Source organism: Copadichromis virginalis, linkage group LG19 (assembly GCF_057382275.1).
Source record: "Copadichromis virginalis isolate Kocher_CV1m ecotype Utaka linkage group LG19, C_Virginalis_male_GT1.1, whole genome shotgun sequence".
Lineage (NCBI taxonomy): Eukaryota > Metazoa > Chordata > Actinopteri > Cichliformes > Cichlidae > Copadichromis > Copadichromis virginalis.
Window position 1 is genome coordinate 2,296,795 of NC_140636.1, and position 17,257 is coordinate 2,314,051.

At 40.1% G+C, this 17,257-nt stretch overlaps 1 protein-coding gene across 2 annotated transcripts; it reads right to left on the reverse strand.

The window, feature by feature from the left end:
• Positions 1 to 3,750: 3,750 nt before the first annotated feature.
• On the reverse strand, positions 3,751 to 17,095 carry gabrg1 (gamma-aminobutyric acid type A receptor subunit gamma1). Of its 2 annotated transcripts, none has more exons than XM_085441110.1 (9): positions 16,812 to 17,095; positions 13,135 to 13,295; positions 11,733 to 11,800; positions 10,972 to 11,192; positions 10,638 to 10,720; positions 9,773 to 9,910; positions 9,478 to 9,630; positions 7,696 to 7,895; positions 3,751 to 7,601 (listed from the first exon to the last, which is right to left on the reverse strand). In XM_085441110.1, exons 1-9 carry the CDS (start codon positions 16,847 to 16,849, stop codon positions 7,323 to 7,325), a joined length of 1,341 nt encoding a protein of 446 aa, XP_085297236.1. In that variant the 5' UTR covers positions 16,850 to 17,095; the 3' UTR covers positions 3,751 to 7,322. The 2 variants fall into 2 exon arrangements, with proteins under 2 accessions (XP_085297236.1, XP_085297235.1); XM_085441109.1 differs by having other exon boundaries at positions 3,751 to 7,604; positions 16,812 to 17,093.
• Positions 17,096 to 17,257: the final 162 nt, after the last annotated feature.

Here is a 17,257-nt window from a genome sequence, read left to right on the forward strand (position 1 = left end):
TACACATATTTTACAAATTAAATAGAGTAAACAATGAATAAAATATATAAAAATATACAGAGTGAGACATGTGCAAAACAGTGGCGTTACTGTACAGTATGGAGTGCATAATGTTAAAGTTCCAGTAGTGAAGCTGAGGTGTCTATGACGTGTTCATCAGTCTGATGGCCTGATGGAAGAAGCTGTCTCTCAGTCTGCTGGTTCAGGACCGGATGCTGCAGAACCTCCTTCCTGATGGAAGTAGTCTGAACAGTTTATGGCTGGGGTGACTGGAGTCCTTGATGATCCTCCCCGCTTTCCTCAGGCACCGCTTCCTGTAGATGTCTTGGAGGGAGGGAAGCTCACCTCCAATTATCCGTTCAGAGCACCGCACTACTCGCTGGAGAGCTTTGCAGTTGTAGGCGGTGCTGTTGCCATACCAGGTGGTGATGCATCCAGTGAGGATGCTCTCAATGGCACAGTGATAGAAGGTCCTGAGGATGCGGGGGCTCATGCCGAATCTTTTCAGTCTCCTGAGAAAGAAGAGGCGCTGCTGCGCCTTCTTCACTGTTTTGTTTGTGTTGCCCTAACTATAAGCTAAAACTATAAGTTTTAAACCTAATCTTAAAAGTAAACAGGGTGTCTCTTCCTCTGAATCCAACTGGTTCCCATTACAACTTTTAAATATGCTAGCAACCACAAGTAAGAGGCCAACAAGTGCTCAGCATCTCTGGGAACTCCTTCAAGACTGTTGGAAAACCATTTCAGGTGACGAAATCCTGAAGCTCATCAAGAGAATGCCAAGAGTGTGCAAAGCAGAATCAAAGCAAAATAATCTAAAATATGAAGCATGTTTTGAGTTATTTCACACTCTTTTGTTTACTGCATAATTCCCCATGGGTTCATTCATAGTTTGATGCCTTCAATGTAATTATTCATGAAAATACAGAAAACCCATTAAATGAGAAGGTGTGTGCAAACTTCTGACTGGTAGTAGAATAGAATAAACCTTTATTTTCCCACAGATGAGAAATGTGGGTGTTACACAGCTTTTATAGCAAGGGGAATATAAAATATAAAAGGAAGACACAAGGTGGTCCTATTTACATAAGCGATTGAAGTTCGTACATACAGGTAACAATGTACAGAATATGTATAGAAAAACTGTACATAACTATATATAAAATGTACAGTGAAACAAGCTGATGAGTAGGATGACCATGTTAAACTGTGTAATTTAGTCTGACAGCTGCTGGTAAGAATGACCTGCGATAGCGCTCCTTCCTACACTGTGGGTGCAAAAGTCTACTGCTGAACGAGCTGCTCAGTGCTCCTGACCAGTTTGAGTTCCCCCCTGTCCCTCTCTGCCATTCCACCACTCCAGCAGACCACAGCATAGAAAATAGCAGACGCCACCGCAGTGTCGTAAAACGTCCTTAGGAGTGTCCTGTTCACCCCGAAGGATCTCAGCCGCCGTAGCAGGTGGAGACGACTTAGACCCTTTTTGTAAAGTGTTTGTGGACCAGTCCAGTTTGTTACTGAGGTGAACACCCAGGTATTTGTTCTCCTCCACCATTTCAATGTCCAAACCCTGGATGTTCACTGGTGTAATAGGAGGTGGCTTCTTGCAGAAGTCAGTCACCAGCTCCTTCATCATGCTGGCATTGATGCAAAGATGGTTCTGTTTGCACCAACTGACGAAGTCGTTGATGACCCCCCTGTATTCCAGTTCGTTTCCCTCCGACACCCGGGCCACAATGGCGGCGTCATCCGAGAATTTCTGGAGATGGCAAGTGTCCGTGTTATAACTGAAGTCTGCAGTGTACGGGGTGAAGAGGAAAGGGGCGAGCACTGTTCCTTGTGGGGCCCCCGTGCTACAGACTACCACCTCAGGCACACAGTCCTGCAGCCTCACATACTGGGGTCTGATTCTTATATAGCGCTTTCCTACTCTCCTGGAGTTCTCAACACCACATGCCTCATACACCCTTTCACACCCACTCACATCACTTCTAAACTCAAGTGCAAACTAACCAACATTCACACTCCGATGAACGCATCGGACGGCAACTTGGGGTTCGTATCTTGCCCCAGGATATTTGGCGTGCAGGCTGGGGAAGCCAAGGATTGAACCACCAACCTTCCAATAAGTAGCTGATTTGGCATTATTTGAACTGAATTAAATTTCTCTCACTGGAGCCGTTAATGTGGCAGTCCTTTTGAGATGCAATTGAGAAGCTTTTCCAGCAAGACACTGCTGCCATTGCTGGTCAGTTTGATGCTGTTGCTTTGTCTGACGTGTCAAAGTATTAGTATTTAGTATTTATTTATTTATTGTCATTGTCAAGAACAATGAAATTGCGTTTGGGGCTTCCATACAACCCAAAAAAAAGAAGAAAATAATAAATACCCCTTAAAACCCAAGTGTACATATTTAACCCAGTGTGACTCCAATGCAATAAGACAAAGCTGGCTCAGGGTTGCGGGATGAGCATTCTAAGCAGAGATGCCCAGACCTCCCTCCTCAAAGTCATCTTCTCCACTTCTTCTGGTGAGACACTGAGAGATGCTGGAGAGATTATGTGAACCATGACACATAATCTCTCCAGCATTTCTTGAGCTTCTTCCAGGGTTTATATTTCCAAAACACCTCACCTAAGAACCACCCTAGTTAATGTCTCAACCACCTGAACTTGTCAAGAAACCAACAGAATGATGGACCTGTTTATTTATAGACTAAGTGGACAAAGAAAATCCTTGTCTGTGATGCTGTGACATCATCAGAGAGATGACAAAGATTTTACAGGTTGTCCAAAGACATGCAATCAGTCACTAAAGCTTACAGGGATCAGAAAATGCTGAGAAGTATACACAGAAACAGGTTAATTCCAGTACTAGACTGGCAGAAATCAAGCAAACCCTACATGACTGAGGCCTGACACAATGATCTGATGATGACTGACTGTTTGCTTCAGTCTTAAGAGGCCAGAATAATAACCTGATGAGCAACGGGTGAGCTAATCAGCTGATCTCTTACAGGTGAGCAACCGACAAGGAAGTGGAGAAGCCTAGGTCTTGGTCCCCCACATTATAACTGTGTTCTGTGGGAAACAGGCGATGAGAAAAGAAAGCACAGGGCTGCATTTTATCAATCATTCTCTGGGACAACACTGCATCTACCCCAGAACCTGAAGCATCGACCTCCACAGTGAACTGCAGAGAAGGACCCAGTTGAGCCAGAACAGGTAAAGACGAAAACCAATGCTTAAGGCTTCCTGGGCTGAAGTCAGGTTAACGGAGCAAAGATTTTTGTATAGATCCTGATTTTTATTCTGGCCCTCACCACCCGTCACCTTTGGCATAATAAGACTTTGAGATAATAATGTGAATAACAAGATAAAATAAGATTAACAAGAGGAACCCAGAGTCTATAGCGCTCCTCTTGGCAAAGCAAATGTGTATGACACAACAAAGTCCAGAAGTGTGCTCCTGAAACTGCCGGACAGGACAAGTTTAAAAGAAAATAGATAAACAATTTTATATAAGGAATATCATCAACAAAATATTCAATTGCATAAACAACAAGTTGTTAACTATCACAAGAAGCATGGCTAAAAGTAATTGTGTGACTGGAATAAATACACGAATTCAGTGGCAGGCTATGAAATACTGATTGAAAAAACATGGTTAATACTGACTGACAGTTTCTCACATGATAAACATTAGTGAGGTTTTCCCACTTCAACATCCAGTCATGTAAAACCATTGGAACCGTTTTTAGGCACTGATTTATTTTGTCACAGTGTATTGAGATAGTAGCCACAATACAGTATGAGCAACAATTACAGAGAATGGCACTGTATCACAGATGTGTGCTAGATGTGTTAATATGGCTTGAGTAGAATGAACATACAGCTCTATACCAGTCTTCCTCTCACAATGCTCATGATCACACAACATGCTTTGAGGTTTCTGGGCTGAATGAAAACAGCGCTTTTTTTTTTTAAAATGAGCTACTTTACAAAACAATGCTGTGGAAAATATTATTCAATCATTAGAGCAAATATTTAGGTAATCATTCCAGGTATTTGTAAGCAATAAACATTTGTTATATTTGTTTTAATAAATAAAAAGCATTGGAATCATCTTAAGTTACAAGAGGGGTGTGTTGAAGCTGTGGCGAATGAAAGACCATCACATTTTGTAGACCCTGTCTCGCCATAGACAAGCTATCAGTGCTAACACTAAAGACACAGCTTTTTGCACACTTTTTTATGAACGATTAGTAATCAAAAGCAAAATATCATTTTATCTCATCAGCACTATATTGAAATGCAATCTGTGGTATTTAAAAGCACTGTCATGATGAGCGTCAGGCCACAGTTTGGTAAACCATGTATGTCATTTCCTTTTGGTACAGTAACAGGATTATAAGGCTGCATCAACTTCTGCACTGCATTCTTTCAGCTTTTAATTATTTTGACCTGAATCAGCAAAAATGACATATTTGACTTCTATAGAAGATCAGAGACTTCTGCTTGATTTTTGGTTTCAGAGCTCGAACGTCATTACTAATGATCTGTTATCTAATTATTTACTGTTTTGTTAATACTAATAATTGCAGTAATCCTTATTTTACATAATTTGGTTCGATCAGTGACGGTTAACTAGAAATGAACACACTTTAACAATAACTACACTGTCAATGTTTGCATAGTTTACCACTTCTTTGTCTTCTTTGAGAATGACATGTCTATTGACACCTTCGAGCGAGTAAATCATCTTCATGTCACCTTTGTCAGAACAACTGTGTTATGGCTATAAGGAAACGCTATGGGCAAGGTTAAGACTACTGTGCATGGAGACCTGATTACATTTGCAGCCCCCCCCCCCACACACACCCCACAGCAAAACAAGACATGCACAGAATTTATGCAAAGAAACTAAAGTGTAACATTTATACACAGTATTCTACTAAATGTCATTTAATGTTTCTTTGGTGTATCTGAAAATGCACTAAACTATTATCTGTAGTTTTCTTATGGGAGAGTTTGCTGTAGCATATCTATTCATATTATCTCCAAGTCTGACGTTTTAAAGAATAAGAATGGTCTGCCTAGCAATATAAAGCGACTGTTGTTGTAATTTGGCGCTTCATGAATAAAACTGAATTGAATCTGACCTTTGTTTGAATCTCTTTTTGCTTTACCAGTTCTATGCAGACACATAGTATGCGCTAGCATAACTAGTATATCTGTGAAGGTTCTCAGTCATCCAGGTCGTCGTAGTCTTTGGAGCTCCTTAAACCATAACTAGTACATTTATTAAGAATGAGTATTTTTAGGAATGAAAGCTGCGTCCTTCAACAGTTACATGTAATTCTCAGTATTTTTTCATAATGCTGTGAGTTCATTTCAGCACTTTGTGTTTGCACATTTGTTAAACAGTAGGAAATTACCCAATCCTAAATGTATTAGTACACACAGTCATTGTTTATATAAAATCCAATATCTTAACACTGGCTAACATCACCACAATTGCGTAGTACTGAGCCCTTTTAAAAACAAAGTTTGAGCTTCATGATTTACATTATTTGTCGCAAATTAAAACTGCAGCGCTTTTTTTGACGTGGCTATTTGAAGTAGCAACACTGAATCCAAAAGTAGTTCTTTAACAGTGAATCTTCAAGCAAAGGCACCGCCTTCTCTTTCCTCTTCTCCATCTGACATGTTTCTGTTGGTGCTGAGCACGATGGTAGGAAATGCTCAGGTACTGGCCATCAGGTATACGCTATTTTCACGAGGCATTGTGGGATACTTTGATGGCATCATGAAGAGAAATCTGTCTTAAAATGGTTACGAATGCGTACAATATGATCCACAAGCATAAACTTAGACTTACAAATGTGTGCAGTGATTTGTGTGTAACTTTTGTGGACTCACTAATGCGCAAGACACAAATATGAAGCACGTGAAACTATTTTACAAATGTGTTTAAACCAAATCTGAATAAATACTGATTATTTTTCCACAACTTATTACGTTCAGCTCCTGTGTGGTCACATTGCTTTGTGTCTGTATGTGGAGCCGCATTTGTGAGTCTGCACAAGTCCCACAGAAATCGCTGATTTGTAAATCTTAGTTCACGCTTGTGGATCATATCACAACTTCGTAACACTTTCAAAGGTAACTTCTCTCCGTACTCCAGACAGCAAATGAGAAATTTACTGTACAGTCCAATATCCAGCAAGTAGTGAATGATTTTAGCCATAGCCCTAATTTTGATTTGAGTATTGCAGAACAACAGAAGTCCAAAATATTAAGATCATCATTTTGAGAACAGGAGTCCAAATTTCCACTGGCGTGACTTAAACAGTGATATATGGTGAATGGTGCTTTCTACCTCACTGCAAAATACATAGCTACAAGATTTATGAGCCTCTGTCATCTCTGAGGAAAAATAGGAAACAAAGCAAGCTTTAAGTAAAAATCTTAAATTGTTGAAAGCTGCCATTAAAATGTTGTTGAAAATGTTGTAATTCTAAGACAATATTACTGAAAACGTTTCAGTACACTTTGCTCTTTGTCATGTGGCAAAAGTCACGCTGTGTTTTATACGCAGCAAAAATGTATAAAAGGAAATGCAAGTCTAGTTTGATTCTTCCTTTAAATTCAGAATTGTGCCTTCAGCAGTGCATCATCTTTATGATGTTATGATATAAAATCAGGCCTCTGTAAAAACCACCGCTTCTCGACAACTCAACGTTTGGCCAATACTACAAATTTATCCTTCCTAGATTCTGAGCAGAAGCTGGTCCAGTTGATGCTCCGGTTTTTCAGCTATTTAACGACTAATGACCAACAGGACCAGACATTTCTCAAACACACTGCTGATATTTCAAATATTGGCTGCTGACCTGCTGACAATCAGGTTAGTTATATGATAAGAGCTACTGGCTTTTCTAAAAGAGTTAAAAAAATCTAATAGTTTGCCATTATATATTACAGCTACAATGCACCTTCTTCTTCCTACTTTACAATGTCAATAGCACAGTGGCAAGGAATAAACAAACTATATTAAAAAGTGACGCCAAAAACTCCTCCGTGTTCTCTCGAGTTTAACCCGTGCAAACATTTGATGTAATTCCAAATGTCCACAACTATAGCTTCAATGAAATTCAGGGTTCTTTTCCTATTTTGACTTTTGCATCTTGCTGGAATCGGACGGCTGGTAACAGTAAGCCGTTAAAATGACTACCTCCTATTTCTAACTATATACAAGTAGCTCAGTCTCTGGGAAATTTTGTATATGATACACTCCGGTTGTCCTTTGAGGTGCCAGTTTTATAAATATAAATAACCTATCCAATAAACCAGATTGAAAAGGCCAAAAGCAGTAGGAAAGAATATTCGTGAATAAGAATCGATCTTGGAAACTCGCACGTGCATCCTGTTTTCACGCCAGGCACCTGAACGGCAGTCGTCAAAGCAGCAGAAGAAGCTGGCACAGTCTTTTCCATCTAAACACTCATAAGCGTAATCATCCTCCCCGTGATAGGGTACAATGTTATTCATCTGCAACAGCGACGGGCCGGGCCGGATATTCACCATGCTTGATGCTTTCTGCTGTAGAGGGAACACACACAGTCATTTCCCCGTGTTAGTACTTGATGCTGTGGCTCTTTAATGAAGAAGGGATCAAATAAAAATCTGGTACCTGTGTGTTGCTGGCTTTAGACTTCTTTGTCTGCCTGTTGCTGGTGAAATAGTGCAGAGTGCCATACTCCATCAGAGCAGCAAAGGTGAAGATGAAGCAGACAGAGACAAAAAGGTCCATGGCGGTGATGTAGGAAACCTTTGGCAGGGACTTCCTGGAGATGGTACTGAGAGTCGTCATGGTAAGCACTGTGGTGATGCCTAAAAGGATTGAGACGAATTTAGTGGTAGAATATCAGTCCTACAAATATTCATGAACACATAAAAACAAGGTGGTTTCAATGTTGGACTTGTTTTTAGCTTGACTTGAACGGAAGAATTGCAGTAGTATAAGCAGCAGCACCTCGTAAGACTTAAAGACATAAAGGAAACTTCTACGTTGCAGAACAGACAAGTAATATTTTTAATGTGTATGCAACATCAGCCTTTACTTGGACATTGTTTCCTAACTTTGTCCAAAGTAAAACATAACAAATATTCATTTATTTGGTTAAATTACTTTTCGTTAGTCATCTAAATTATGACAGGATAAAGAAAAGGAAAAATAAAAACACATATATGTTATTCACCTAATTTATATGTAATAGCTGAGTGTTCAGTCACTATTGTGTCCTTTTACTATATCACTGTGAATGCTCCTGCTCACGAGCACATGGCACACATGATAAGAGACAGGGGAAGTGAAATAATATGAACTGAGTTTACCACAATGCTTCCAAAGTTTCTAAAGAATTAGCATAGCAAGAGTGGAAGCATACAAGACAGAAAGCTGATTCTGTTCAACATGAAGCAGCATTTTCAGTGGTTCCATCATGCATTCAATGACCGCAGGTCTTCCCAGCCTTAAAAAAGTAAATCTGCATAATTACCAAACTGGCACCAGTGACTAACACGTGACTAACACGTGACTAACACGGGCCATGAGGTCAGTTTCATGATCCTTAATATACAAATTGCCATAACCATTGATCAGTCTTTCCACATAAACGGCCTCCTTGTCTCCCTGCTCAGACCAGCAGGATGTGAAAGAGTCCAGTAAAAATACAAAATAGTACTTTTACTGGAGTATATTTTTACACTAGTACTTCTACTTAAGTACAGCATATGTGTACTTCTGCCATCTTCACCTGTTAATTCAATTCAATTTTATTTATATAGCTCCAAATCACAACAGCAGTCGCCTCAAGGCGATCTATAGATCAGTTTTTAAGTTTTGACTCTCATCGTCCACTGGAATATACATTGGGTGGGTGAACACCATCCCCATAGACGCAGTGAGCACAGAAGAAGGCATCATATCAAAAAGACCCAGAGGATAGAGTGTATGCTGTAACCGAACGACCTCTGGCTATGACACGACACAGAGCACGACCTCGTATGGCCGGGTCTATCAGTGATGAGGATGTGCTGGACAGGGACGCTGGTATGAGCAGTGATGAAACACTTACTCCACTGAAAAAGCAACGCAGTAAACAACTTTCAATTTAAGACTGGCTGATTGTGAAAAATAAGGTTACGTTTATTTATTGGGCAGAGAGTATGCAATCTTCCTTTTATAGTCCTGCATACCTTAAACCAGTAACACCATCACAGGGAGAATACTTAACCCTCAACTTTCAGATATCACAGACCATAATGTGTGCTGTATAATTTATAGTAAGAATAGTCAAAAGCTGATTGCAGCTCATTATATAGAAATATTTCAAAGATTAAAGGATATTACAGTAATTTACAGAAACATTTACAGCCTGATTTTATCTGTGCCTGAATTAAATGATCAAACCTAGAGATGTTCGTGCTGGGACGGCGTCCTTGTTAATCCAGAAGGAGACCCAGGATAAAACCACAATCATGCTGCAGGGGATGTAGGTCTGGATGGTGAAGTAACCCATTCTCCGACTCAGGTCAAAAAAGATTGTCATGATGACATATTCCCCTGAAAGTTTAATAAATGAAGGGCAAAAGCAAATTCACGTGACAATGTTGACTCTCTGCTTTCACAAAACAACGACAGCTTGTAGCATAAGATTAAAGTCAACTTTGATACTATGATAGTGAACTTGGTTACAGTCTCTAACCTGATTGCGTGTGTGCGACATCAGACGTGTTCCTCAACCCCACAAAGGCAAACTGGTAGAGTCTCCAGTACCGCTGGTCCGCCACCTCTACTGCTCGTCTCTGCCACCGATACATGATCTCGTTTTTAGGATAACCATCTACAGCCCAAACATAAACATACCTAAACATACATAACTGTGTTTTTGACAAGAAGCTCCACCTGAGGTGTGTATTAAAAAAAAGGAAAAGTCTTTATACATTCATCTGACTTCTATAATGTTTACATGTTCGAAGGTTTAAATGATTCAAAATGCACATTTAAGGATGTCGTTCTAATACTTCTAAGGTTATGGGTTACATGTTAACAAAGCTTAAGAAAGGCCTATGTTTAGGAAATACAATGGCTCCGATTAAGATAAAAGCAAATATCAACTTTTATTTGCATTGACATGCTCAGACTTCATTAACAAGATAAACAAAAAAGTATGAAAAGCTGTTTTTACACCAAATGTCTGTAATGCGTTTGTCCTTCTTCTAGCATGGAAGAAGCGAAACTACGAAGAAGATTGAGACAATAAGAGATGAGCAGCCAAAGCACAATGCAAGTGACAAATGAAGGATGAAACGGACAACGTGACAGCACAGAAAAAAGTGCATAATTCATTAAGTCTATCCAAGACATGGGACTGTGTGGCTTCCTCTCTCTCCTGGTGAAGTAGATGATAGATTGGCACAAGCTTAAAGTAGCCAGCCTCAAGCAGATGGGGCAGTGGGCAAGGAGAGGGCGAATAAAGGCTTAGTCAGTATGATTTTCTGATAAATTACAGAAACTGCAGTTGAGATGACAGACTCAGCAATGAGAGGGGAATATGTTTGACCACCTACAGCTTGAAAACTCCAGTGGACACGAGTGCTCATCCATTGGAAAGTTATGCAGCTTAAGGTAACACTCCGCATTTATAGTCAACCTGACAGAAACAGAATTATGTCAGAAAAAAATATATATGTCGGAATTGTTTTTCCCTGCCTAATAGTATTAAAGTCACCGTATGTCTTGTCTTTATTTAAGAGCGTAAATACATAAAAAACTATCAGACTTTGACAAATTGGATTCACTTAAAAGAGAACTACATGACAAAAAGCAGATGTACACACTAAAGCTGCACAAATGACAAATACTTTCAAAGACGTTAGCAAACTGGCTACAAAACTGTCCTACCTTAATGTGTACATGACTCTCCCATTGCTCCACAACCTAAGGAGGCGGTTGGGAGTAGTGATCCAGTGGGCATTTGATTTTCGGGAATTCCGGAAGAATGTGTCAGGAATCCATATTTTGCCTACCATGTTACTGTTGAGCATGAGCAGCTTCATTGAGCTATTGAACTTCAGGCGGCTGTCATACCATGTCTGGGCAAAGAAGATGTCAATTGTGTATTCCTGCAACAGATGTTGGGAATCATGCAAACAAACCAGAACAATTTTTAAACAGTTACTAGAAGAATTTGCTTTTGCCACCTCTATAATGTGTTGCATATTTGACTCAGATGTTCTCTTATCACTTCTCTTTTTTCACTGAGATGTTATAAAAATGACACAAGTTTGTTCAAATGCCTTTGAATGACTTTGATGACACGTTGACCATAGAGAGTGAAATCAAATGATCAACATTCATTAAATAAGTGTTAAAACTGCTAAATAATTAAATCAATTACAATCTTAAATATTGAGATTTCCCCTTAATAAATTGTTGGCACTGTGAACCACGTTTCACTTTATTTAAACAGAGTTTTCAACAAGGAGGACTCTTCCTCAGTGGGTTGAAGTTGAAAGCCATGGAAAAATACTGTTAGGGGACTTCTTTGAAAGAGCATTCAAACTGTAGCATGAATACAAGTTGTCCAGATACTGTTCAGGTTTGTAAAGACATTCAGTAACCCTGGATAAAGAATCTAGAGATATGTTGAGAGGCAGGCTTACCATGTTGATAGGGTCCACTGGTCCAATGCTGTTGACATACACAGCTGTTTCAATCACTGTGGGCCTCACTGAAACACAACAAAGAGATATACTGCACATCACTGATTTGGAGGTGGGGGTGAAGTTATGTTTACTGAAAGCGTGGTCAGAATTGCAGAAATGATGGAAAATTATTTGACCTTTTCTAAGATGTGTCTTAATTTAACTCTAAACAGCAACTCTCGTGTTTGCATAAGATGGAAGATCAAAGATTCAATTCAATTTTATTTATATAGCACCAAATCACAACAACAGTGGCCTCGAAGCGCTTTATATTGTATAGAATAATACAATAATACTATTATTCTACTATTATTCCAAAATTGCCCTGAAGATCAACTCTGCACAACCTGACAGTGGAAGAGAGAAGCCAAAGGGGAGCTGATACTCACGACAGCACACAAGTTCATATGCTGAGCGACACTATTTGGCGAACTATATTCTTCACAGACTTTACTTATGTAACAGTAATGAGGTGACTCGTTACTCTTACTGAACTTTTAATTAAAAAAGAAAGAAAAAATATTTATCATTAAATCTGAATTCATAAGAGTCTATCTAAATACTTGTGGAAGCATGCAGTGCAGACTTAATCACTCTATAATTGTCATGGTTCTGGGTCTTGGATCCAGTGTTTCTGGACATTACTGCTTATTAAGAATATTCTATGTGATTCTGAGGTTCATGGCCTTCGGTTCTTAGTAATCTTAGAGTTCTTCCTCAGTCCTGTGTTTAGTCAGCCTTGTCTTCATGTTGTTTATCTCCTGTCTCCGTGTTTGATGTTCCCTTTCTGTCTTCTCAGTCAGTCATGTCTGTCTTTTCCCCCGGCTCTCACTGTCCTGCCTGTGTCTTAGTCTTTGTTTATCGTACTTCCTGTTTTATTTTGACAGTCTCTTGTCCTGTGTACACTGTATCCTGTTTTCTTCCCCCTGTCCTGTTGGTCTGTATCAACCCCAGCTCTGTTTCCACCTGTTGCCTCCTCTCATTATCCTGTGTGTATTTAAGTCCTCAGTCTCCTTCTGCTCGTTGTCATGTCGCCCTGTTTGTCGTGTGTTCCCATGTCTCCTGTGAACGCTGTATTTCCCCTCATAACCTCTGAGCCTCCTAGTTCTCTGTCACTAGTTCTCTAGTTTTTTGGTTGTTTCTGTTAGTCTTTTTGTATTTTTGTTTGTAGTATGGTGTTAGAGCAAATAAAGCTGCCTTCTTTAGTTACTCCCTTTGTTTCTAAGTGCATTTGGGTCCAAGCTCTGCCTGCCACACAGTGTCACATGACTTAATGTTGTAATATCTTTATCATACAATGAAAAGTCCCTTAAGATAACTATAATTGTGAATTTAGGTCAGCTAAATTGAAGTGATGTACCTCCAATGTCAGGCCGTAGTTTGTTGTCATAACCTTGCAGCAGTTTATTAAGGATCAGCGTTACATCGCTCTCATAGACCTTTGGTGATAACACCCAGGTCTTATTTATGGGTACATCTTCATAGTCCTCTTCGTCCTGTTTACTGGGTCCAATAGCTGAACTGTGGAGGAGAAAACATTGTGAAAATCAAACACACACACACACACACACATATACTACCAGCAAAACATTTGGACACACCTTCTCCTTTATTGGTTGGTTCCTTATTTTTACCACTTTCTACATTGTAGGTACACACTGAGGACATTAAATATATGACACAAGATATAAGGAATGATGCAGCAAAGAAAAATGGATAAAAATGTTTCAGATTCCTGTAAGCAGCCGCCCTTTGCTTTGTTGACAGCGCTGCCAACCCTCAGCCTCTCAGTGAGCTTCATGATGTCGTCACCTGAGATGGTTTCACCTCACAGGTGTGCCTGTCAGGGTTTGTTTGTGGAAGGCTCTGCCTCCCATTCTACTTTTAACCCTAAGAAGCACAAGTAAGTCTGCAGTCTGGCAGCAAAATGCTCAATTGGGCTGTACTATCAGGTCTTCAAGATAAGATGGGGCCTGATTATTCAGTACCTTGTATGTGAGGAGCAGGATTTTAAATTTTATTCTGGATTTAATGTAGTATATTATAGGGGTATGGGAGAAATCTGCTCTCTTTCTAGTCCCTGTCAGGACTCTTGCTGCAGCATTTTGGATTAGCTGAAGGCTTTTCAGGGAGTTTTTAGGACTTCCTGATAATAATGAATTACAGTCGTCCAGCCTGGAAGTAATAAATGCATGAATAAATCCCCAGCAAACGGTATGGGGACTGTAATTAATTTTAGATCACTTTAATAGTTAATTGCATACTGAGCACTCAGAATAAAATAAGTACAAAAGTTGTTGAGAGTTGTTTGTGCAGACTTAGTGGAAGGCCAAGTGTAGGAACTTAGTACGTAGCCTGAAGCTGATGACTCGTGAGCTGGAGAGGAAATGGCGTGTCACAAATTTAGAGGATCATCAGTTAGCCTGGAGAAATAGTTTTGCTGCTTTATAAGAAAGCCCTCCGCAAAGCCAGAACATCTTACTATTCATCACTGATTGAAGACAATAAGAACATCATAATCATAACTGTAAGCTGTTGGAGTGGGAGGCTCAATATAACACAGTAGAGAAAAAAAAACTGGGTATTCAGTGGTCGGGGTCCTCCACTGTTACCTCCTGGTTACCCACACTTCACTCCAGTGGCCACACCACATGAAAGCTGCACCCAGATCATTCAGTGGTCTCTCTGAAGTACTCTTTCTGCAGTGATTTGGATTTACTGAAGGCTTTTAAAGTAGCCTAGAAATAATAACTGCATGAACTAGCTTTTCAGTATCACTCAGAGACAGAACGCTTCTCTTTTAGCAATATTAAGCAGATAAAAGGACAGGGGTGCAACGCAGTTGTTTATTGAGCAAAATCTCTCACAGGTTAGAGTAACGTTATAGAAACACTATTACAATTTTAGAGTAAAGCACAATTCCTGAGCTTCCACAGAACTGTTACACATATTTTTTGTTTGTTTCGTTATTTTCTCTGTTGCTTTTCAATCTTCAGTGCTCCCAGTTTGGGTGAGCCTGGGTCCACTAGAGTCTTCAATGATTCACACTCCAATGGATGCATCAAAGAGCAACTTGGGGTTTGTATCTTGTCCAAGGATATTTGGCATGCAGACTGGAGCAAACAGGGATTGATCCACCAACCTTCCGATTAGTAGGTGACCTGTTCTAATACCTGAGCAACAGCCACAAATATCCAGAATAAACAAATATCCAGGACGTCTGTCATCTCTGCTAAAATATTGCTAAAGTTGGACCTATCTCATTCAGGCTGCTGGGAAACATGACCATGCATTTGTTAATTCTAGGCTGGAATTCACAGAATCCCGACTATGGTTTCTTACAGACTGCTCCTTTTAAAAGACTTTTATTAGCAGGCTTTTCTAAAAGTTCCCTGAAAGTTCCCATTGTTGCAATTTCTGACCTTTTTCTTTCAAATAGGCTTTATAACACACGCTCACATCCACTCTCTTTATCACTCACAAACACACATGCACCCACACACCAACACACACACAGTGAAAATATATATTTGCTTGTGTACCTTCCTGTTTTGTCTTTCAGGTGTCGTGTATTGCTTGTGAGTGCTTTGTTACAGATCCAGATTGTCTGTTTGCTTCCTCCTGGATTTTCCCCCATCACCATTCTTTTCTCTCTTTCCTCTCTCCACTTTTTTCTCTTATCTTTTGCCAATCTGTTCTAGACCCACTGCCTGCTCCAGCATAATATCCACACAGACAATAATATGGATAATAACACAACCAAAACATTACCAAGAGGAGCCTACAGAGAGTCTACGTTGGCCCTGTTGGGAAATATGTTTGGCACAACAAAGCATTTAGACCATTAATTTGCTTGCTACAACTGCTGGACAGGACAGGTTAAAAAAAAGTTCCCTGAGAAGACTTCAGCTGATCCAAAACGAGTGAGAGTGGGATAGATATCCTTTTTTATTACTCTGTGTTAAATCCAGAATTGTTTGTAAAATGATTCTTCTCATATACAAAGTCCTGAATAATCAGGCCATATCACGTCTTAAAGACCTGTTAGTATTGCGTGCTAACAGTAAAGCATTTTGTTCTTAGACTTCAGGCTTATTTTTGGTTTGGTGAGTTTCCAAAAGTAGAATGTGAGGCAGAGCCTTCAGCTATCAGGCTCCTGTGGAATAAGCTCCGAGCTAGGATTTACCGGACACGCCCTCTCTACTTTTAAGAGAAGGCTTAAAACCTTCCTTTTAAGAATACTTTTAACTATACTTATGGACCAAGCCTCATTTTTGTAGCTAAAGGCTTTAGGATGCTGGAGGACTTCCAATGATGCATTGAGCAGTTATTCAGTTCCCCACTCCCCTCTTTTGGCGTCTGCATTAATTTTAATCTTCTGTCTCTCTATGCTCTCGTTTCTTCTTTTCTCCTTCCTACCAAACCCCAACTAGTCACAGTAGATGGATGCGGCTCCTTGAACCTGGGTCTGCTGCACATCAACTGATGAGTCTCTCTCAAATATTTGTTTTTACCTTACAAAGTCCTTAAAGTGACTGTTTCAGAGAACTGGTGCCAGGGTTGTGTTAATAAAGCTGAAGTTGATTCAGAGAGTCATGACATAATTTACACCTTGGTGACAGAAGTCCTGAGTATTAGAAGTCTTTTGCGTCAGTCCAAGAACTAAATAATCAGCTATGTGTTCACGAAGAGCCCCAGGATATTCTACTGATGTAACAAGACAGATAAAGCCTTATTACCTTCTCAGTAATAAACCTGTATGGAGGTCAAATAAAAATCTATTAGACGCGACTGAGAAAAACGCTGAAATGAAAGCCAAACTGTTTTGCTGACAAATAAGGATTATTTGCGCTGTGGTCTCCTCCAACACCACAGCTCAAATAGCATCCTGCTATAAAACCACCACAAGAAAAACGCAGCGGATTATGTCGAGGACAGAGCGCAGAGGCGGCGACATCTGCAGCCATGATCTCAATTCGTTTGTCGGTGTTAACTCGATCAAGACATTGCTGCTCATTTGCATCAACACACACTTACCAGACACCCAGAAACACGTAGAGCAGCCAGTGATACATGTCTTTGTCTTGCGCTTCTCTGAAAAGCAGGAGTTTTATCCTCTCCTCTGGAGCGAAGCACGCAGCGCTGTCCACGCCAAAAATGGAAATCGCGGAATTTCGTCAGGTCGCGTATAAATCCTACCGATGATGCTCAGTGTAGCGACGGAACAATGTGAGATGGGTCCATGATAAGTGTGGAGGGGGAGGAGGCTGCTGCCAAAGAGCTGACTCTGCTGTAGTTCATCTGCAGTGGTAGCAACAGTGTTCTGATAGATGCTGCGCTGATAGCCCAGCGGTGTCACGGAATCATCCGTCCTTTTGTATTAAATGATCTAAAACTTAACCGTTTTACCACAATGCCTCAAAGGACAGGTTTTGTTTTATTGTATTACACTACAAGTCACAATCAAGGCTTCAGTGCATGTT